The following is a 25000-nucleotide window of genomic DNA, read 5'->3' as shown; positions in this document are numbered from 1 at the left end:
CATGAACACAGGTTAGGAGGCCTGATATGTACTGCCCATGAACACAGGTTAGGAGGCCTGATATGTACTGCCCATGAACACAGGTTAGGAGGCCTGATATGACCTGCCCATGAACACAGGTTAGGAGGCCTGATATGACCTGCCCATGAACACAGGTTAGGAGGCCTGATATATACTGCCCGTGAACACAGGTTAGGAGGCCTGATATGACCTGCCCATGAACACAGGTTAGGAGGCCTGATATGTACTGCCCATGAACACAGGTTAGGAGGCCTGATATGACCTGCCCATGAGCACAGGTTAGGAGGCCTGATATGACCTGACCATGAACACATGTTAGGAGGCCTGATATGACCTGCCCATGAACACAGGTTAGGAGGAGGCCTGATATGTACTGACCATGAACACAGGTTAGGAGGCCTGATATGACCTGCCCATGAACGCAGGTTAGGAGGAGGCCTGATATGTACTGACCATGACCAGGCCTACTGCCCGTGAACACAGGTTAGGAGGCCTGATATGACCTGCCCATGAACACAGGTTAGGAGGAGGCCTGATATGTACTGCCCATGAACACAGGTTAGGATGCCTGATATGACCTGCCCATGAACACAGGTTAGGAGGCCTGATATGTACTGCCCATGAACACAGGTTAGGAGGCCTGATATGACCTGCCCATGAACACAGGTTAGGAGGAGGCCTGATATGACCTGCCCGTGAACACAGGTTAGGAGGCCTGATATGACCTGCCCGTGAACACAGGTTAGGAGGCCTGATATGACCTGCCTGTGAACACAGGTTAGGAGGCCTGATATGACCTGCCCGTGAACACAGGTTAGGAGGCCTGATGTGTACTGCCCATGAACACACTTTCGGAGGCCTGATATGACCTGCCCATGAACACAGGTTAGGAGGCCTGATATGACCTGCCCATGAACACAGGTTAGGAGGCCTGATATGACCTGCCCATGAACACAGGTTAGGAGGCCTGATATGTACTGCCCATGAACACAGGTTAGGAGGCCTGATGTGTACTGCCCATGAACACAGGTTAGGAGGCCTGATGTGTACTGCCCATGAACACAGGTTCGGAGGCCTGATGTGTACTGCCCATGAACATAGGTTAGGAGGCCTGATATGACCTGCCCATGAACACAGGTTCGGAGGCCTGATATGACCTGCCCATGAACACAGGTTAGGAGGCCTGATATGACCTGCCCATGAACACAGGTTAGGAGGCCTGATATGTACTGCCCATGAACACAGGTTAGGAGGCCTGATGTGTACTGCCCATGAACACAGGTTAGGAGGCCTGATGTGTACTGCCCATGAACACAGGTTAGGAGGCCTGATATGACATGCCCGTGAACACAGGTTAGGAGGCCTGATATGACCTGCCCGTGAACACAGGTTCGGAGGCCTGATGGAGAGACTGCTCACTAGCGGTCTGACAGGTCGGTCTGCTGTGGAGGTCCGTGGTACACAACATGTCAATGCTAAAGTATAGTGTCATTAATGTTCTGTCTCTCTTTGTGGACCAGGTGTGGAGGGAGGAGAGACAGCCTGTAAACTGGCCCGTAAGTGGGCCTACACTGTGAAGGGCGTTCCCAAGAATCAGGCCAAAATCCTCTTTGCAAGTAAGTTGATATACAGCACCTTTTTTTTGGGGGGGGGGGGGGTTCCCCATCATGTCCTGAGATACAGGGCGTTTGTCCCTCCCTGTCTATCCTAGCTGTGCATTCCTGAAATACACCCTTTATATAGCGCAGTGCAATCACTGTTACGGTGGTGCAGTAGGGCTTGAACCCCGACATGGCTGCTTGCAGCTATATTTGTTATAAATGTTATTTTGAATGGCATATTCCTGTAGTCGTGTTGTCGTTCATTTAGTTCCCTCACGTGGCAGAATGCATTGGAACTGTGCGGTGAACACCATAGAAGAAGGATACTAATTGTACTGTGGCTAACCTCTCCTCCTGTAGATGGTAACTTCTGGGGGAGAACCATGGCAGCCATATCGAGCTCGACAGATCCGAGCAGTTACGAGGGCTTCGGTCCCTTCATGCCCGGCTTTGGGCTCATCCCCTACAACGACATCCCTGCTCTGGAGGTACGCGCTGACATGAATACATCCTCTATAATACTGAACCTTGATGTTACCTCTCTACGGGCCAGTTTCCTGAACCTTAATGTTACCTCTCTACAGGCCCGTTTCCTGTTCCTCTATAATACTGAACCTTAATGTTACCCCTCTACGGGCCAGTTTCCTGAATCTTAATGTTACCCCTCTACAGGCCAGTTTCCTGAACCTTAATGTTACCCCTCTACAGGCCAGTTTCCTGTTCCTCTATAATACTGAACCTTAATGTTACCTCTCTACAGGCCAGTTTCCTGAACCTTAATGTTACCTCTCTACAGGCCAGTTTCCTGAACCTTAATGTTACCCCTCTACAGGCCAGTTTCCTGAACCTTAATGTTACCTCTCTACAGGACAGTTTCCTGAACCTTAATGTTACCTCTACAGGCCAGTTTCCTGTTCCTCTATAATACTGAACCTTAATGTTACCTCTCTACAGGCCAGTTTCCTGAACCTTGATGTTACCTCTCTACAGGCCAGTTTCCTGAACCTTAATGTTACCTCTACAGGCCAGTTTCCTGTTCCTCTATAATACTGAACCTTAATGTTACCTCTCTACAGGCCAGTTTCCTGAACCTTAATGTTACCTCTCTACAGGCCAGTTTCCTGTTCCTCTATAATACTGAACCTTAATGTTACCTCTCTACAGGCCAGTTTCCTGAACCTTAATGTTACCTCTCTACAGGCCAGTTTCCTGAACCTTAATGTTACCCCTCTACAGGCCAGTTTCCTGAACCTTAATGTTACCTCTCTACAGGCCAGTTTCCTGAACCTTAATGTTACCCCTCTACAGGCCAGTTTCCTGAACCTTAATGTTACCTCTCTACAGGCCAGTTTCCTGAACCTTAATGTTACCTCTCTACAGGCCAGTTTCCTGTTCCTCTATAATACTGAACCTTAATGTTACCTCTCTACAGGCCAGTTTCCTGAACCTTAATGTTACCTCTCTACAGGCCAGTTTCCTGAACCTTAATGTTACCTCTCTACAGGCCAGTTTCCTGAACCTTAATGTTACCTCTCTACAGGCCAGTTTCCTGAACCTCTATAATACTGAACCTTAATGTTACCTCTCTACAGGCCAGTTTCCTGAACCTTAATGTTACCCCTCTACAGGCCAGTTTCCTGAACCTTAATGTTACCCCTCTACAGGCCAGTTTCCTGACCCTTGATGTTACCTCTCTACAGGCCAGTTTCCTGAACCTTAATGTTACCTCTCTACATGCCAGTTTCCTGAACCTTAATGTTACCCCTCTACAGGCCAGTTTCCTGAACCTTAATGTTACCTCTCTACAGGCCAGTTTCCTGAACCTCTATAATACTGAACCTTAATGTTACCCCTCTACAGGCCAGTTTCCTGAACCTTAATGTTACCTCTCTACAGGCCAGTTTCCTGAACCTTAATGTTACCCCTCTACAGGCCAGTTTCCTGAACCTTAATGTTACCTCTCTACAGGCCAGTTTCCTGAACCTCTATAATACTGAACCTTAATGTTACCCCTCTACAGGCCAGTTTCCTGAACCTCTATAATACTGAACCTTAATGTTACCCCTCTACAGGCCAGTTTCCTGAACCTTAATGTTACCTCTCTACAGGCCAGTTTCCTGAACCTTAATGTTACCCCTCTACAGGCCAGTTTCCTGAACCTTAATGTTACCTCTCTACAGGCCAGTTTCCTGAACCTTAATGTTACCTCTACAGGCCAGTTTCCTGAACCTTAATGTTACCTCTCTACAGGCCAGTTTCCTGAACCTTAATGTTACCTCTACAGGCCAGTTTCCTGAACCTTAATGTTACCTCTCTACAGGCCAGTTTCCTGTTCCTCTATAATACTGAACCTTGATGTTACCTCTCTACAGGCCAGTTTCCTGAACCTTAATGTTACCTCTCTACAGGCCAGTTTCCTGACCCTTAATGTTACCTCTCTACAGGCCAGTTTCCTGTTCCTCTATAATACTGAACCTTAATGTTACCCCTCTACAGGCCAGTTTCCTGAACCTTAATGTTACCTCTCTACAGGCCAGTTTCCTGAACCTTAATGTTACCCCTCTACAGGCCAGTTTCCTGGAGCCAGAACAGGCCCAGTCCTGTTTAAACATGCTTAGGCCCGTTTCCTGTTCCTCTATAATACTGAACCTTAATGTTACCTCTCTACAGGCCCGTTTCCTGGATCCAGAACAGGCCCAGTCCTGTTTAAACATGCTTAGTCCCGTTTCCTGTTACTCTATAATACTGAACCTTGATGTTACCCCTCTACAGGCCCGTTTCCTGGAGCCAGAACAGGCCCAGTCCTGTTTAAACATGCTTAGTCCAGACCAAGTCTTGGTCTGGCGAAATGGGCCTTTCTTCCACATTGCGTCAGTATCCTCAGCAAAGTGTAGTGTCTCCGCCTCTGTTCACTCCATCGATGAGATGTGATCTGTTATCGCTGACGGTGTGCTGATGGTTGTGCCCAGAAAGCCCTCCAGGACCCTAACGTAGCAGCCTTCATGGTGGAGCCCATCCAGGGAGAGGCTGGGGTCGTGGTCCCTGACCCCGGATACCTCACCGCTGTCAGACAACTCTGCACTCGGAACAACGTGAGTACGAGACCTTTCGGCGCCGACACAGAAAAAGGGCCTCGAGAATCAACGGTCGATCTGTTTTGTGTCTTTTGGAAACAGACTCTTTTTTGGTTGATTGTTTCCATCTGTCCGTTTGTCAATGTTTTGTTGTCGTTGTAAAATAAATAAAAATACTGATATAGCTTTTTCCTTGTTACTGTGCTTCCCTGTGTTGTTTGGGTCTAGAGACCAGGTTCTTATAAACCACTTTTGTGGAAACTGTTCATTTATAAAAAGGCCTTTTTATAAATGAAATGCGATTGAATATCTCCTTCTACATGGTGTTTAGGTGCTTTTCATAGCCGATGAGCTGGCTGTAATGTAGAGGCCCAGTCAGACATAGACCCTACTGATACCTCTCTGTTCCCATGTTTAGGTGCTTTTCATAGCCGATGAGCTGGCTGTAATGTAGAGGCCCAGTCAGACCCTACTGATACCTCTCTGTTCCCATGTTTAGGTGCTTTTCATAGCCGACGAGGTGCAGACTGGACTGGCCCGTACGGGCAGACGGCTGGCCGTGGACCATGAGGATGTGCGTCCTGATATCGTGATCCTGGGAAAGGCTCTGTCAGGAGGCGTCTACCCTGTGAGTAAACGCAACACTGTGTTACACTACGTTCCCTGCAATGTTGTTGTGCTCCTCGTTTTTGATTGACTGAATGAAAATGCTGTCTAATAATTTAGTATGGGGATGGGTCTCATTTAATACATGAATATTCATGGTTTAATTCACTTCCTTATGTGACTCACTGCTTATTCAGCCTGTTGGGACTGGGGCATGCTGGGACTGGGTCATGCTGGGACTGGGCCATGCTGGGACTGGGCCATGCTGGGACTGGGTCATGCTGGGACTGGGTCATGCTGGGACTGGGCCATGTTGGGACTGGGCCATGTTGGGACTGGGTCATGCTGGGACTGGGTCATGCTGGGACTGGGTCATGCTGGGACTGGGTCATGTTGGGACTGGGCCATGTTGGGGCTGGGTCATGTTGGGACTGGGCCATGTTGTGACTGGGTCATGTCAGTCTCTGATATATACCTTGTCCTGCCAGGTGTCTGCGGTGCTGTGTGATGATGAGGTGATGCTGACCATCAAGCCTGGAGAGCACGGCTCTACGTACGGAGGAAACCCTCTGGCCTGTGGCATTGCCATGGCAGCTCTAGAGGTACGTGGTAGCTAGCTTTTAGTTATTCAGCTAGTTACTTATTTGGCTATGGACAGATTCAGCTAGTTAGCTATCTAGTTAGTTATTTAGCTATGGACAGATTCAGCTAGTTAGTTACTTGGCTGTGGACAGATTCAGCTAATTAGTTATTTAACTATGGACAGATTCAGCTAGTTAGCTATCTAGTTAGTTATTTAGCTATGGACAGATTCAGCTAGTTAGTTACTTGGCTGTGGACAGATTCAGCTAGTTAGTTATTTAGCTATGGACAGATTCAGCTAGTTAGTTATTTGGCTATGGACATATTCAGCTAGTTAGTTATTTGGCTATGGACATATTCAGCTAGTTAGCAAGCTAGTTAGTTATTTAGCTATGGACAGATTCAGCTAGTTAGTTATTTAGCTATGGACAGATTCAGCTAGTTAGTTATTTAGCTATGGACAGATTCAGCTAGTTAGTTATTTAGCTATGGACAGATTCAAACATTAGGAGAGATGGAGACCCCCGTACACTTGAAAATGTGGACAAATCCAAAACGGAGGTATAGATTCAAACATGGACACATTGAAGAAACAACAGTCCCACTTTAGCTTTGGCTAGGCTGGATGTCTTGGGTGACTCCTACCACCATTCATCCTTTTAGCTTTGGCTCAGCTAGATGTCTTGGGTGACCCCTACCACCATTCATCCTTTTAGCTTTGGCTAGGCTGGATGTCTTGGGTGACCCCTACCACCATTCATCCTTTTAGCTTTGGCTCAGCTGGATGTCTTGGGTGACTCCTACCACCATTCATCCTTTTAGCTTTGGCTCAGCTGGATGTCTTGGGTGACTCCTACCACCATTCATCCTTTTAGCTTTGGCTAGGCTGGATGTCTTGGGTGACTCCTACCACCATTCATCCTTTTAGCTTTGGCTAGGCTGGATGTCTTGGGTGACTCCTCCTACTATTCATCCTTTTAGCTTTGGCTAGGCTGGATGTCTTGGGTGACTCCTACCACCATTCATCCTTTTAGCTTTGGCTCAGCTGGATGTCTTGGGTGACTCCTACCACCATTCATCCTTTTAGCTTTGGCTAGGCTGGATGTCTTGGGTGACTCCTCCTACTATTCATCCTTTTAGCTTTGGCTAGGCTGGATGTCTTGGGTGACTCCTACCACCATTCATCCTTTTAGCTTTGGCTAGGCTGGATGTCTTGGGTGACTCCTTCTACCATCCATCAGTCCGGGCAGTCACGTATACTGCATGGTCAGAAGTATGTGGACGCCCCTTCAAATTAGTGGATTCGGCTATTTCAGCCACAGCCGTTGCTGACAGGTGTATAAAATCGAGCTCGCAGCCATGCAATCTCCATAGACAAACATTGTCAGTAGAATGGCCTTACTGAAGAGCTCAGTGACTTTCAACGTGGGACCGTCATAGGATGCCACCTTTCCAACAAGTTAGTTCCAACATCTAGTGGAGATCCTTCCCAGAAGAGTGGAGGCTGTTATAGCAGCAATGTACCAACATCTAGTGGAAAGCCTTCCCAGAAGAGTGGAGGCTGTTATAGCAGCAATGTACCAACATCTAGTGGAAAGCCTCCCAGAAGAGTGGAGGCTGTTATAGCAGCAATGTACCAACATCTAGTGGAAAGCCTTCCCAGAGGAGTGGAGGCTGTTATAGCAGCAATGTACCAACATCTAGTGGAAAGCCTTCCCAGAAGAGTGGAGGCTGTTATAGCAGCAATGTACCAACATCTAGTGGAGATCCTTCCCAGAAGAGTGGAGGCTGTTATAGCAGCAATGTACCAACATCTAGTGGAAAGCCTTCCCAGAAGAGTGGAGGCTGTTATAGCAGCAACGGGGGGACCAACTCCATATTAATGCCCATGATTTTTGTTTGAGATATTGGACCAGCATGTTGTGGCCATGTAGTGTCTCATTCATTCCTTCAAGCAGTCAAGTCATCATATCTGGCTAGCTGGTTTAGTAAGATGGGATACTCCCCAGAGCAACAGACAGATGAGAGTACTGTATCTGGCTAGCTGGTTTAGTAAGATGGGATACTCCCCAGAGTAACAGACAGCTCAGAGTACTGTATCTGACTAGCTGGTTTAGTAAGATGGGATACTCCCCAGAGCAACAGACAGCTCAGAGTACTGTATCTGACTAGCTGGTTTAGTAAGATGGGATACTCCCCAGAGCAACAGACAGATGAGAGTACTGTATCTGACTAGCTGGTTTAGTAAGATGGGATACTCCCCAGAGCAACAGACAGATGAGAGTACTGTATCTGACTAGCTGGTTTAGTGAGATGGGATACTCCCCAGAGCAACAGACAGCTCAGAGTACTGTATCTGACTAGCTGGTTTAGTAAGATGGGATACTCCCCAGAGCAACAGACAGATGAGAGTACTGTATCTGACTAGCTGGTTTAGTAAGATGGGATACTCCCCAGAGCAACAGACAGATGAGAGTACTGTATCTGACTAGCTGGTTTAGTAAGATGGGATACTCCCCAGAGCAACAGACAGATGAGAGTACTGTATCTGACTAGCTGGTTTAGTAAGATGGGATACTCCCCAGAGCAACAGACAGCTCAGAGTACTGTATCTGACTAGCTGGTTTAGTAAGATGGGATACTCCCCAGAGTAACAGACAGATGAGAGCATTTCAAAGCAGTGGGTGGGACCATCCTTTCTCCTCTGACCACAGAACTTGGGCTCCTATCTCCTCTGAGTGATTGCTATGTGCGGTAGAGGGGCTATGTGCGGTAGAGGGGCTATGTGCGGTAGAGGGGCGATGTGCGGTAGAGGGGCGATGTGCGGTAGAGGGGCGATGTGCGGTAGAGGGGCGATGTGCGGTAGAGGGGCGATGTGCGGTAGAGGGGCGATGTGCGGTAGAGGGGCGATGTGCGGTAGAGGGGCGAGGCGAGACACCGGTTGGTCAGGCTGATTTGAGGTAGTAACAGGCCTCCTCTGACAGAACGTTGTCCTCCCTGACAGGTTCTGGAGGAAGAGAAGCTGGCGGAGAATGCTGAGAAGATGGGCCAGTTGCTGAGGTCAGAACTGTCGAAGCTTCCTAAAGAGATCGTCCCCATCGTCCGGGGAAAGGGTCTCCTCAACGCCATCGTCATCAAGGAGACGAAAGGTATGGATACGAACACAAACCGTTGAACAGATACGAACACAGACCGTTGAACAGATACGAACACAGACCGTTGAACAGATACGAACACAGACCGTTGAACAGAGACGAACACAGACCGTTGAACAGATACGAACACAGACCGTTGAACAGATACGAACACAGACCGTTGAACAGAGACGAACACAGACAGTTCAACAGATACGAACACAGACAGTTCAACAGAGACGAACACAGACCGTTCAACAGAGACGAACACAGACCGTTCAACAGAGACGAACACAGACCGTTCAACAGAGACGGACACAGACCGTTCAACAGAGACGGACACAGACCGTTCAACAGAGACGAACACAGACCGTTCAACAGAGACGAACACAGACCGTTCAACAGAGACGAACACAGACCGTTCAACAGAGACGAACACAGACCGTTCAACAGAGACAAACACAGACCGTTCAACAGAGACGAACACAGACCGTTCAACAGAGACGAACACAGACCATATTAACCGGGCCAACTCTTTCTTCTTCCTGTAGAGCAGGGTTGGGTAACTGGCGGGTTGGGTAACTGGCGGGTTGGGTAACTGGCGGGTTGGGTAACTGGCGGGTTGGGTAACTGGCGGGTTGGGTAACTGGCGGATCCCTCGGATAATTTGCCACCAAGTTCTTTATTTTATTTTTTAGTAACTCAGTCTGGGTCTCGACTTACTGTTGCTAGGTAGAACAGTAGAATACATGTGTGTGTGTGTGTTATTATAGTGATATATTACTGACCTGTTATTATAATGATATATTACTGACCTGTTATTATAATGATATATTACTGACCTGTTATTATAGTGATATATTACTGACCTGTTATTATAATGATATATTACTGACCTGTTATTATAATGATATATTACTGACCTGTTATTATAATGATATATTACTGACCTGTTATTATAGTGATATATTACTGACCTGTTGATATAATGATATATTACTGACCTGTTATTATAGTGATATATTACTGACCTGTTATTATAATGATATATTACTGACCTGTTATTATAATGATATATTACTGACCTGTTATTATAATGATATATTACTGACCTGTTATTATAATGATATATTACTGACCTGTTGATATATTACTGACCTGTTATTATAATGATATATTACTGACCTGTTATTATAATGATATATTACTGACCTGTTATTATAATGATATATTACTGACCAGTTATTATTAATGATATGTTATTATAATGATATATTACTGACCTGTTATTATAATGATATATTACTGACCTGTTATTATAATGATATATTACTGACCTGTTATTATAATGATATATTACTGACCTGTTATTATAATGATATATTACTGACCTGTTATTATAATGATATATTACTGACCTGTTATTATAATGATATATTACTGACCTGTTATTATAGTGATATATTACTGACCTGTTATTATAATGATATATTACTGACCTGTTATTATAATGATATATTACTGACCTGTTGATATATTACTGACCTGTTATTAAAATGATATATTACTGACCTGTTATTATAATGATATATTACTGACCTGTTATTATAATGATATATTACTGACCTGTTGATATATTACTGACCTGTTATTATAATGATATATTACTGACCTGTTATTATAATGATATATTACTGACCTGTTATTATAATGATATATTACTGACCTGTTATTATAGTGATATATTACTGACCTGTTATTATAATGATATATTACTGACCTGTTATTATAATGATATATTACTGACCTGTTGATATATTACTGACCTGTTATTATAATGATATATTACTGACCTGTTATTATAATGATATATTACTGACCTGTTATTATAATGATATATTACTGACCTGTTATTATAATGATATATTACTGACCTGTTGATATATTACTGACCTGTTATTATAATGATATATTACTGCCCTGTTATTATAATGATATATTACTGACCTGTTATTATAATGATATATTACTGACCTGTTGATATATTACTGACCTGTTATTATAATGATATATTACTGACCTGTTGATATATTACTGACCTGTTATTATAATGATATATTACTGACCTGTTATTATAATGATATATTACTGACCTGTTATTATAGTGATATATTACTGACCTGTTATTATAGTGATATATTACTGACCTGTTATTATAATGATATATTACTGACCTGTTATTATAATGATATATTACTGACCTGTTATTATAATGATATATTACTGACCTGTTATTATAGTGATATATTACTGACCTGTTATTATAGTGATATATTACTGACCTGTTATTATAATGATATATTACTGACCTGTTGATATATTACTGACCTGTTATTATAATGATATATTACTGACCTGTTGATATATCACTGACCTGTTATTATAATGATATATTACTGACCTGTTGATATATTACTGACCTGTTATTATAATGATATATTACTGACCTGTTATTATAGTGATATATTACTGACCTGTTATTATAATGATATATTACTGACCTGTTATTATAATGATATATCACTGACCTGTTATTATAATGATATATTACTGACCTGTTGATATATTACTGACCTGTTATTATAATGATATATTACTGACCTGTTATTATAATGATATATTACTGACCTGTTATTATAATGATATATTACTGACCTGTTATTATAGTGATATATTACTGACCTGTTATTATAATGATATATCACTGACCTGTTATTATAATGATATATTACTGACCTGTTGATATATTACTGACCTGTTATTATAATGATATATTACTGACCTGTTATTATAATGATATATTACTGACCTGTTATTATAATGATATATTACTGACCTGTTGATATATCACTGACCTGTTATTATAATGATATATTACTGACCTGTTATTATAATGATATATTACTGACCTGTTGATATATTACTGACCTGTTATTATAGTGATATATTACTGACCTGTTATTATAATGATATATTACTGACCTGTTATTATAATGATATATTACTGACCTGTTATTTGATATATCACTGACCTGTTATTATAATGATATATTACTGACCTGTTATTATAATGATATATTACTGACCTGTTATTATAATGATATATTACTGACCTGTTATTATAATGATATATTACTGACCTGTTATTATAATGATATATTACTGACCTGTTATTATAATGATATATTACTGACCTGTTATTATAATGATATATTACTGACCTGTTATTATAATGATATATTACTGACCTGTTGATATATCACTGACCTGTTATTATAAAGATATATTACTGACCTGTTATTATAATGATATATTACTGACCTGTTGATATATTACTGACCTGTTATTATAGTGATATATTACTGACCTGTTATTATAGTGATATATTACTGACCTGTTATTATAATGATATATTACTGACCTGTTATTATAATGATATATTACTGACCTGTTATTATAGTGATATATTACTGACCTGTTGATATATTACTGACCTGTTATTATAATGATATATTACTCACCTGTTATTATAATGATATATTACTGACCTGTTATTATAGTGATATATTACTGACCTGTTATTATAATGATATATTACTGACCTGTTATTATAATGATATATTACTGACCTGTTATTATAATGATATATTACTGACCTGTTATTATAATGATATATTACTGACCTGTTGATATATTACTGACCTGTTATTATAGTGATATATTACTGACCTGTTATTATAATGATATATTACTGACCTGTTGATATATCACTGACCTGTTATTATAATGATATATTACTGACCTGTTATTATAGTGATATATTACTGACCTGTTATTATAATGATATATTACTGACCTGTTATTATAATGATATATTACTGACCTGTTGATATATTACTGACCTGTTATTATAGTGATATATTACTGACCTGTTATTATAATGATATATTACTGACCTGTTATTATAATGATATATTACTGACCTGTTGATATATCACTGACCTGTTATTATAATGATATATTACTGACCTGTTATTATAATGATATATTACTGACCTGTTATTATAATGATATATTACTGACCTGTTATTATAATGATATATTACTGACCTGTTATTATAATGATATATTACTGACCTGTTATTATAATGATATATTACTGACCTGTTATTATAATGATATATTACTGACCTGTTATTATAATGATATATTACTGACCTGTTGATATATCACTGACCTGTTATTATAAAGATATATTACTGACCTGTTATTATAATGATATATTACTGACCTGTTGATATATTACTGACCTGTTATTATAGTGATATATTACTGACCTGTTATTATAGTGATATATTACTGACCTGTTATTATAATGATATATTACTGACCTGTTATTATAATGATATATTACTGACCTGTTATTATAGTGATATATTACTGACCTGTTGATATATTACTGACCTGTTATTATAATGATATATTACTAACCTGTTATTATAATGATATATTACTGACCTGTTATTATAATGATATATTACTGACCTGTTATTATAATGATATATTACTGACCTGTTATTATAATGATATATTACTGACCTGTTGATATATTACTGACCTGTTATTATAGTGATATATTACTGACCTGTTATTATAATGATATATTACTGACCTGTTGATATATCACTGACCTGTTATTATAATGATATATTACTGACCTGTTATTATAGTGATATATTACTGACCTGTTATTATAATGATATATTACTGACCTGTTATTATAATGATATATTACTGACCTGTTGATATATCACTGACCTGTTATTATAATGATATATTACTGACCTGTTATTATAGTGATATATTACTGACCTGTTATTATAATGATATATTACTGACCTGTTATTATAGTGATATATTACTGACCTGTTATTATAATGATATATTACTGACCTGTTATTATAATGATATATTACTGACCTGTTATTATAATGATATATTACTGACCTGTTATTACAATGATATATTACTGACCTGTTATTATAATGATATATTACTGACCTGTTATTATAATGATATATTACTGACCTGTTATTATAATGATATATTACTGACCTGTTATTATATTACTGACCTGTTGATATATTACTGACCTGTTATTATAATGATATATTACTGACCTGTTATTATAATGATATATTACTGACCTGTTGATATATTACTGACCTGTTATTATAATGATATATTACTGACCTGTTATTATAATGATATATTACTGACCTGTTATTATAATGATATATTACTGACCTGTTGATATATTACTGACCTGTTATTATAATGATATATTACTGACCTGTTATTATAGTGATATATTACTGACCTGTTATTATAATGATATATTACTGACCTGTTATTATAATGATATATCACTGACCTGTTATTATAATGATATATTACTGACCTGTTGATATATTACTGACCTGTTATTATAATGATATATTACTGACCTGTTATTATAATGATATATTACTGACCTGTTATTATAATGATATATTACTGACCTGTTATTATAGTGATATATTACTGACCTGTTATTATAATGATATATCACTGACCTGTTATTATAATGATATATTACTGACCTGTTGATATATTACTGACCTGTTATTATAATGATATATTACTGACCTGTTATTATAATGATATATTACTGACCTGTTATTATAATGATATATTACTGACCTGTTGATATATCACTGACCTGTTATTATAATGATATATTACTGACCTGTTATTATAATGATATATTACTGACCTGTTGATATATTACTGACCTGTTATTATAGTGATATATTACTGACCTGTTATTATAATGATATATTACTGACCTGTTATTATAATGATATATTACTGACCTGTTGATATATCACTGACCTGTTATTATAATGATATATTACTGACCTGTTATTATAATGATATATTACTGACCTGTTATTATAATGATATATTACTGACCTGTTATTATAATGATATATTACTGACCTGTTATTATAATGATATATTACTGACCTGTTATTATAATGATATATTACTGACCTGTTATTATAATGATATATTACTGACCTGTTATTATAATGATATATTACTGACCTGTTGATATATCACTGACCTGTTATTATAAAGATATATTACTGACCTGTTATTATAATGATATATTACTGACCTGTTGATATATTACTGACCTGTTATTATAGTGATATATTACTGACCTGTTATTATAGTGATATATTACTGACCTGTTATTATAATGATATATTACTGACCTGTTATTATAATGATATATTACTGACCTGTTATTATAGTGATATATTACTGACCTGTTGATATATTACTGACCTGTTATTATAATGATATATTACTAACCTGTTATTATAATGATATATTACTGACCTGTTATTATAATGATATATTACTGACCTGTTATTATAATGATATATTACTGACCTGTTATTATAATGATATATTACTGACCTGTTGATATATTACTGACCTGTTATTATAGTGATATATTACTGACCTGTTATTATAATGATATATTACTGACCTGTTGATATATCACTGACCTGTTATTATAATGATATATTACTGACCTGTTATTATAGTGATATATTACTGACCTGTTATTATAATGATATATTACTGACCTGTTATTATAATGATATATTACTGACCTGTTGATATATCACTGACCTGTTATTATAATGATATATTACTGACCTGTTATTATAGTGATATATTACTGACCTGTTATTATAATGATATATTACTGACCTGTTATTATAGTGATATATTACTGACCTGTTATTATAATGATATATTACTGACCTGTTATTATAATGATATATTACTGACCTGTTATTATAATGATATATTACTGACCTGTTATTACAATGATATATTACTGACCTGTTATTATAATGATATATTACTGACCTGTTATTATAATGATATATTACTGACCTGTTATTATAATGATATATTACTGACCTGTTATTATATTACTGACCTGTTGATATATTACTGACCTGTTATTATAATGATATATTACTGACCTGTTATTATAATGATATATTACTGACCTGTTGATATATTACTGACCTGTTATTATAATGATATATTACTGACCTGTTATTATAATGATATATTACTGACCTGTTATTATAATGATATATTACTGACCTGTTGATATATTACTGACCTGTTATTATAATGATATATTACTGACCTGTTATTATAGTGATATATTACTGACCTGTTATTATAATGATATATTACTGACCTGTTATTACAATGATATATTACTGACCTGTTATTATAATGATATATTACTGACCTGTTGATATATTACTGACCTGTTATTATAGTGATATATTACTGACCTGTTATTATAGTGATATATTACTGACCTGTTATTATAGTGATATATTACTGACCTGTTATTATAATGATATATTACTGACCTGTTATTATAGTGATATATTACTGACCTGTTATTATAGTGATATATTACTGACCTGTTATTATAATGATATATTACTGACCTGTTATTATAATGATATATTACTCACCTGTTATTATAATGATATATTACTGACCTGTTATTATAGTGATATATTACTGACCTGTTATTATAATGATATATTACTGACCTGTTATTATAATGATATATTACTGACCTGTTATTATAATGATATATTACTGACCTGTTATTATAATGATATATTAATGACCTGTTATTATAATGATATATTACTGACCTGTTATTATAATGATATATTACTGACCTGTTATTATAATGATATATTACTGACCTGTTATTATAGTGATATATTACTGACCTGTTATTATAATGATATATTACTGACCTGTTATTACAATGATATATTACTGACCTGTTATTATAATGATATATTACTGACCTGTTGATATATTACTGACCTGTTATTATAGTGATATATTACTGACCTGTTATTATAATGATATATTACTGACCTGTTATTATAGTGATATATTACTGACCTGTTATTATAATGATATATTACTGACCTGTTATTATAGTGATATATTACTGACCTGTTATTATAGTGATATATTACTGACCTGTTATTATAATGATATATTACTGACCTGTTATTATAATGATATATTACTGACCTGTTATTATAATGATATATTACTGACCTGTTATTATAGTGATATATTACTGACCTGTTATTATAATGATATATTACTGACCTGTTATTACAATGATATATTACTGACCTGTTATTATAATGATATATTACTGACCTGTTGATATATTACTGACCTGTTATTATAGTGATATATTACTGACCTGTTATTATAGTGATATATTACTGACCTGTTATTATAGTGATATATTACTGACCTGTTATTATAATGATATATTACTGACCTGTTATTATAGTGATATATTACTGACCTGTTATTATAGTGATATATTACTGACCTGTTATTATAATGATATATTACTGACCTGTTATTATAATGATATATTACTCACCTGTTATTATAATGATATATTACTGACCTGTTATTATAGTGATATATTACTGACCTGTTATTATAATGATATATTACTGACCTGTTATTATAATGATATATTACTGACCTGTTATTATAATGATATATTAATGACCTGTTATTATAATGATATATTACTGACCTGTTATTATAATGATATATTACTGACCTGTTATTATAATGATATATTACTGACCTGTTATTATAGTGATATATTACTGACCTGTTATTATAATGATATATTACTGACCTGTTATTACAATGATATATTACTGACCTGTTATTATAATGATATATTACTGACCTGTTGATATATTACTGACCTGTTATTATAGTGATATATTACTGACCTGTTATTATAATGATATATTACTGACCTGTTATTATAGTGATATATTACTGACCTGTTATTATAATGATATATTACTGACCTGTTATTACAATGATATATTACTGACCTGTTATTATAATGATATATTACTGACCTGTTGATATATTACTGACCTGTTATTATAATGATATATTACTGGTCTGTTATTATAATGATATATTACTGACCTGTTATTATAATGATATATTACTGACCTGTTGATATATTACTGACCTGTTATTATAATGATATATTACTGACCTGTTATTATAATGATATATCACTGACCTGTTATTATAATGATATATTACTGACCTGTTATTATAATGATATATCACTGACCTGTTATTATAATGATATATTACTGACCTGTTGATATATTACTGACCTGTTATTATAGTGATATATTACTGACCTGTTATTATAATGATATATTACTGACCTGTTGATATATTACTGACCTGTTATTATAGTGATATATTACTGACCTGTTATTATAATGATATATTACTGACCTGTTATTATAATGATATATTACTGACCTGTTATTATAATGATATATTACTGACCTGTTATTATAATGATATATTACTGACCTGTTATTATAATGATATATTACTGACCTGTTGATATATTACTGACCAGTTATTATAATGATATATTACTGACCTGTTATTATAATGATATATTACTGACCTGTTATTATAATGATATATTACTGACCTGTTATTATAATGATATATTACTGACCTGTTGATATATTACTGACCTGTTATTATAATGATATATTACTGACCTGTTATTATAATGATATATTACTGACCTGTTATTATAATGATATATTACTGACCTGTTGATATATTACTGACCTGTTGATATATTACTGACCTGCTATTATAATGATATATTACTGACCTGTTATTATAATGATATATTACTGACCTGTTATTATAATGATATATTACTGACCTGTTATTATAATGATATATTACTGACCTGTTATTATAATGATATATTACTGACCTGTTATTATAATGATATATTACTGACCTGTTGATATATTACTGACCTGTTATTATAGTGATATATTACTGACCTGTTATTATAATGATATATTACTGACCTGTTATTATAATGATATATTACTGACCTGTTGATATATTACTGACCTGTTATTATAATGATATATTACTGACCTGTTATTATAATGATATATTACTGACCTGTTGATATATTACTGACCTGTTATTATAATGATATATTACTGACCTGTTATTATAATGATATATTACTGACCTGTTATTATAATGATATATTACTGACCTGTTATTATAATGATATATTACTGACCTGTTATTATAATGATATATTACTGACCTGTTATTATAATGATATATTACTGACCTGTTATTATAATGATATATTACTGACCTGTTATTATAGTGATATATTACTGACCTGTTATTATAGTGATATATTACTGACCTGTTATTATAATGATATATTACTGACCTGTTGATATATTACTGGTCTGTTATTATAATGATATATTACTGACCTGTTATTATAATGATATATTACTGACCTGTTATTATAATGATATATTACTGACCTGTTGATATATTACTGACCTGTTATTATAATGATATATTACTGACCTGTTATTATAATGATATATTACTGACCTGTTGATATATTACTGACCTGTTATTATAATGATATATTACTGACCTGTTGATATATTACTGACCTGTTATTATAGTGATATATTACTGACCTGTTATTATAATGATATATTACTGACCTGTTATTATAATGATATATTACTGACCTGTTATTATAATGATATATTACTGACCTGTTATTATAATGATATATTACTGACCTGTTATTATAATGATATATTACTGACCTGTTATTATAATGATATATTACTGACCTGTTATTATAGTGATATATTACTGACCTGTTATTATAGTGATATATTACTGACCTGTTATTATAATGATATATTACTGACCTGTTATTATAATGATATATTACTGACCTGTTATTATAGTGATATATTACTGACCTGTTATTATAGTGATATATTACTGACCTGTTATTATAATGATATATTACTGACCTGTTATTATAGTGATATATTACTGACCTGTTATTATAGTGATATATTACTGACCTGTTATTATAGTGATATATTACTGACCTGTTATTATAATGATATATTACTGACCTGTTATTATAATGATATATTACTGACCTGTTGATATATTACTGACCTGTTATTATAATGATATATTACTAACCTGTTATTATAATGATATATCACTGACCTGTTATTATAATGATATATTACTGACCTGTTATTATAATGATATATTACTGACCTGTTGATATATTACTGACCTGTTATTATAATGATATATCACTGACCTGTTATTATAATGATATATTACTGACCTGTTATTATAATGATATATTACTGGCCTGTTATTATAATGATATATTACTGACCTGTTATTATAATGATATATTACTGACCTGTTATTATAATGATATATTACTGACCTGTTATTATAATGATATATTACTGACCTGTTGATATATTACTGACCTGTTATTATAATGATATATTACTAACCTGTTATTATAATGATATATCACTGACCTGTTATTATAATGATATATTACTGACCTGTTATTATAATGATATATTACTGACCTGTTATTATAATGATATATTACTGACCTGTTGATATATTACTGACCTGTTATTATAATGATATATCACTGACCTGTTATTATAATGATATATTACTGACCTGTTATTATAATGATATATTACTGACCTGTTATTATAATGATATATTACTGACCTGTTATTATAGTGATATATTACTGACCTGTTATTATAATGATATATTACTGACCTGTTATTATAGTGATATATTACTGACCTGTTGATATATTACTGACCTGTTATTATAATGATATATTACTGACCTGTTATTATAATGATATATTACTGACCTGTTATTATAATGATATATTACTGACCTGTTATTATAGTGATATATTACTGACCTGTTGATATATTACTGACCTGTTATTATAATGATATATTACTGACCTGTTATTATAATGATATATTACTGACCTGTTATTATAGTGATATATTACTGACCTGTTATTATAATGATATATTACTGACCTGTTATTATAATGATATATTACTGACCTGTTATTATAATGATATATTACTGACCTGTTATTATAATGATATATTACTGACCTGTTATTATAATGATATATTACTGACCTGTTATTATAGTGATATATTACTGACCTGTTATTATAATGATATATTACTGACCTGTTATTATAATGATATATTACTGACCTGTTATTATAATGATATATTACTGACCTGTTATTATAATGATATATTACTGACCTGTTATTATAATGATATATTACTGACCTGTTATTATATTACTGACCTGTTATTATAATGATATATTACTGACCTGTTATTATAATGATATATTACTGACCTGTTGATATATTACTGACCTGTTATTATAATGATATATTACTGACCTGTTGATATATTACTGACCTGTTATTATAATGATATATTACTGACCTGTTATTATAATGATATATTACTGACCTGTTATTATAGTGATATATTACTGACCTGTTATTATAATGATATATTACTGACCTGTTATTATAATGATATATTACTGACCTGTTATTATAATGATATATTACTGACCTGTTGATATATTACTGACCTGTTATTATAATGATATATTACTGACCTGTTATTATAGTGATATATTACTGACCTGTTATTATAATGATATATTACTGACCTGTTATTATAATGATATATTACTGACCTGTTATTATAATGATATATTACTGACCTGTTATTATAATGATATATTACTGACCTGTTATTATAGTGATATATTACTGACCTGTTATTATAATGATATATTACTGACCTGTTATTATAATGATATATTACTGACCTGTTATTATAATGATATATTACTGACCTGTTGATATATTACTGACCTGTTATTATAATGATATATTACTGACCTGTTATTATAGTGATATATTACTGACCTGTTATTATAATGATATATTACTGACCTGTTATTATAATGATATATTACTGACCTGTTATTATAATGATATATTACTGACCTGTTATTATAATGATATATTACTGACCTGTTATTATAATGATATATTACTGACCTGTTATTATAATGATATATTACTGACCTGTTATTATAATGATATATTACTGACCTGTTGATATATTACTGACCTGTTATTATAGTGATATATTACTGACCTGTTATTATAATGATATATTACTGACCTGTTATTATAATGATATATTACTGACCTGTTATTATAATGATATATTACTGACCTGTTATTATAGTGATATATTACTGACCTGTTATTATAATGATATATTACTGACCTGTTATTATAATGATATATTACTGACCTGTTATTATAGTGATATATTACTGACCTGTTATTATAATGATATATTACTGACCTGTTATTATAATGATATATTACTGACCTGTTATTATAATGATATATTACTGACCTGTTATTATAGTGATATATTACTGACCTGTTGCATGTCTTCACTAACTTAACGCTCTTAAAGAGACAGTGCATCATTTTCTGTCATGCATCTCAATAGGTAGTTATTTTACACTTTGTAAAAACCTAATATTCCTAATGACTTTGTCATTTTAATGGCAGGTATTTGGATCAACAGTTTATCTTTTTATACTAAAAAATGTATTTACTCATCATGTGCTTCTATCTATCTTAAATTTGATGTTGTTGCTCTGTAGGCTGAAGCTTTGACCCCGTGTGTGTGTGTGTGTGTGTGTGTGTGTGTGTGTGTGTGTGTGTGTGTGCACGCGCTCTCACTTTTCTTCCCCCTCAGACTATGATGCCTGGAGAGTGTGCATGCGTCTCCGTGACAACGGACTGTTGGCCAAGCCCACCCACGGTGACATCATCCGTCTGGCCCCTCCCCTCATCATTAAAGACCACGAGGTCAGAGAGTGTGCTGACATCATCCAGAGAACCATCATGTCCTTCTAGAACCACCCGGGAACTTATTCTAGAACACTGGAACCAACAGTGACAGCCTTCTAATCTAACTGATCTGAAAAACAACAACTATCAATCTGCTGTGAACTATCTTCTATTGGAATATGTTACTAACGCTAAACATTTAGCAAATAAGTGTTGTTGTATTGTAAGCAGTACTCTCTTAAGTTAATTTACTATGAGAATGTATGTGGACAATTATTTTTTGTTTTTGTTTTCCACGGTGCTGCCATTAGTTAGTAATGTCAATCTAAGCATCATCCAACCTGAGAAGGTTTTCTCTTCTGGATTGCTGGGACTGAAATGGGTTTTACAGGGTAACACTGCTGCTCCGAAGCAACTTGGGATGACCTTTAACCCAGGGATGTTTTTAACTCTTGCATCTGCTTAGTTGGAAGACGGTTCAGATACTGATTTTAATTTTGTTGTTAAATCTGGCAACTACTACTGCAGCAAAATGATTTAAAAAATGTAATGTGCTTAAACAAAACGTTTTTCACTTTCTAAAACGGAGCAGTGTTTTAAAAACAAAGAAACATATACAATTATTTAAAGGTTAAAGTAATTTATTTGCTTGTTGGTTAAATGAGCAAAAATGTTTTAATGAAAGACATGGATATAACCAATAAGGAAGTATATTTTAAGTATTTAAAGGGGAGTATTTTAATACCACTATAAAAACTATGAAAGAATTGAACTGCTGTTCTGTTATGTTATTCTAACAAACCACAGAAAACCTTTTTAAAAACGGTAGTAGGTGCACTACTACCCTATAGACCCTGGTCTAAAGTAGTGCACTACTACCCTATAGACCCTGGTCTAAAGTAGTGCACTACTACCCTATAGACCCTGGTCTAAAGTAGTGCACTACTACCCTATAGACCCTGGTCTAAAGTAGTGCACTACTACCCTATAGACCCTGGTCTAAAGTAGTGCACTTACTACCCTATAGACCCTGGTCTAAAGTAGTGCACTACTACCCTATAGACCCTGGTCTAAAGTAGTGCACTACTACCCTATAGGGCCTGGTCTAAAGTAGTGCACTACTACCCTATAGACCCTGGTCTAAAGTAGTGCACTACTACCCTACTACATTAGATATTAGAACACATCAGGCCAGTTTCATGAATTAGACATTAGAACACATCAGGCCAGTTTCATGAATTAGATATTAGAACACATCAGGCCAGTTTCATGAATTAGATATTAGAACACATCAGGCCAGTTTCATGAATTAGACATTAGAACACATCAAGCCAGTTTCATGAATTAGATATTAGATATTAGAACACATCAGGCCAGTTTCATGAATTAGATATTAGAACACATCAGGCCAGTTTCATGAATTAGACATTAGAACACATCAAGCCAGTTTCATGAATTAGATATTAGATATTAGAACACATCAGGCCAGTTTCATGAATTAGACATTAGAACACATCAAGCCAGTTTCATGAATTAGATATTAGATATTAGAACACATCAGGCCAGTTTCATGAATTAGATATTAGAACACATCAGGCCAGTTTCATGAATTAGACATTAGAACACATCAAGCCAGTTTCATGAATTAGATATTAGATATTAGAACACATCAGGCCAGTTTCATGAATTAGACATTAGAACACATCAAGCCAGTTTCATGAATTAGACATTAGAACACATCAAGCCAGTTTCATGAATTAGATATTAGATATTAGAACACATCAGGCCAGTTTCATGAATTAGATATTAGAACACATCAAGCCAGTTTCATGAATTAGATATTAGAACACA

The 25000-nt window shown here is 34.7% G+C and overlaps 1 protein-coding gene across 2 annotated transcripts in view; it reads left to right on the top strand.

The window, feature by feature from the left end:
* LOC135538638 (ornithine aminotransferase, mitochondrial-like) overlaps positions 1-23921 on the top strand; it is a 49598-nt gene extending 25677 nt beyond the window's left edge. Inside the window, exons 1-8 of one of the 2 annotated variants that reach the window (XM_064964511.1) lie at positions 1326-1338; positions 1542-1637; positions 1983-2110; positions 4592-4714; positions 5196-5324; positions 5791-5904; positions 8889-9033; positions 23055-23921. In XM_064964511.1, the coding sequence (XP_064820583.1) occupies positions 1329-1338; positions 1542-1637; positions 1983-2110; positions 4592-4714; positions 5196-5324; positions 5791-5904; positions 8889-9033; positions 23055-23215 (906 nt within the window). In that variant the 5' untranslated portion in view covers positions 1326-1328 and the 3' untranslated portion in view covers positions 23216-23921. Of the gene's footprint in view, positions 1-1325; positions 1339-1541; positions 1638-1982; positions 2111-4591; positions 4715-5195; positions 5325-5790; positions 5905-8888; positions 9034-23054 lie in introns of those variants that run through there. The other variant, XM_064964510.1, reaches the window with a different exon arrangement.
* The last annotated feature ends 1079 nt before the right edge of the window (positions 23922-25000 follow it).

This window comes from Oncorhynchus masou, unplaced genomic scaffold (assembly GCF_036934945.1).
Source record: "Oncorhynchus masou masou isolate Uvic2021 unplaced genomic scaffold, UVic_Omas_1.1 unplaced_scaffold_999, whole genome shotgun sequence".
NCBI lineage: Eukaryota > Metazoa > Chordata > Actinopteri > Salmoniformes > Salmonidae > Oncorhynchus > Oncorhynchus masou.
This window is presented reverse-complemented; position numbering and strand designations above follow the sequence as displayed.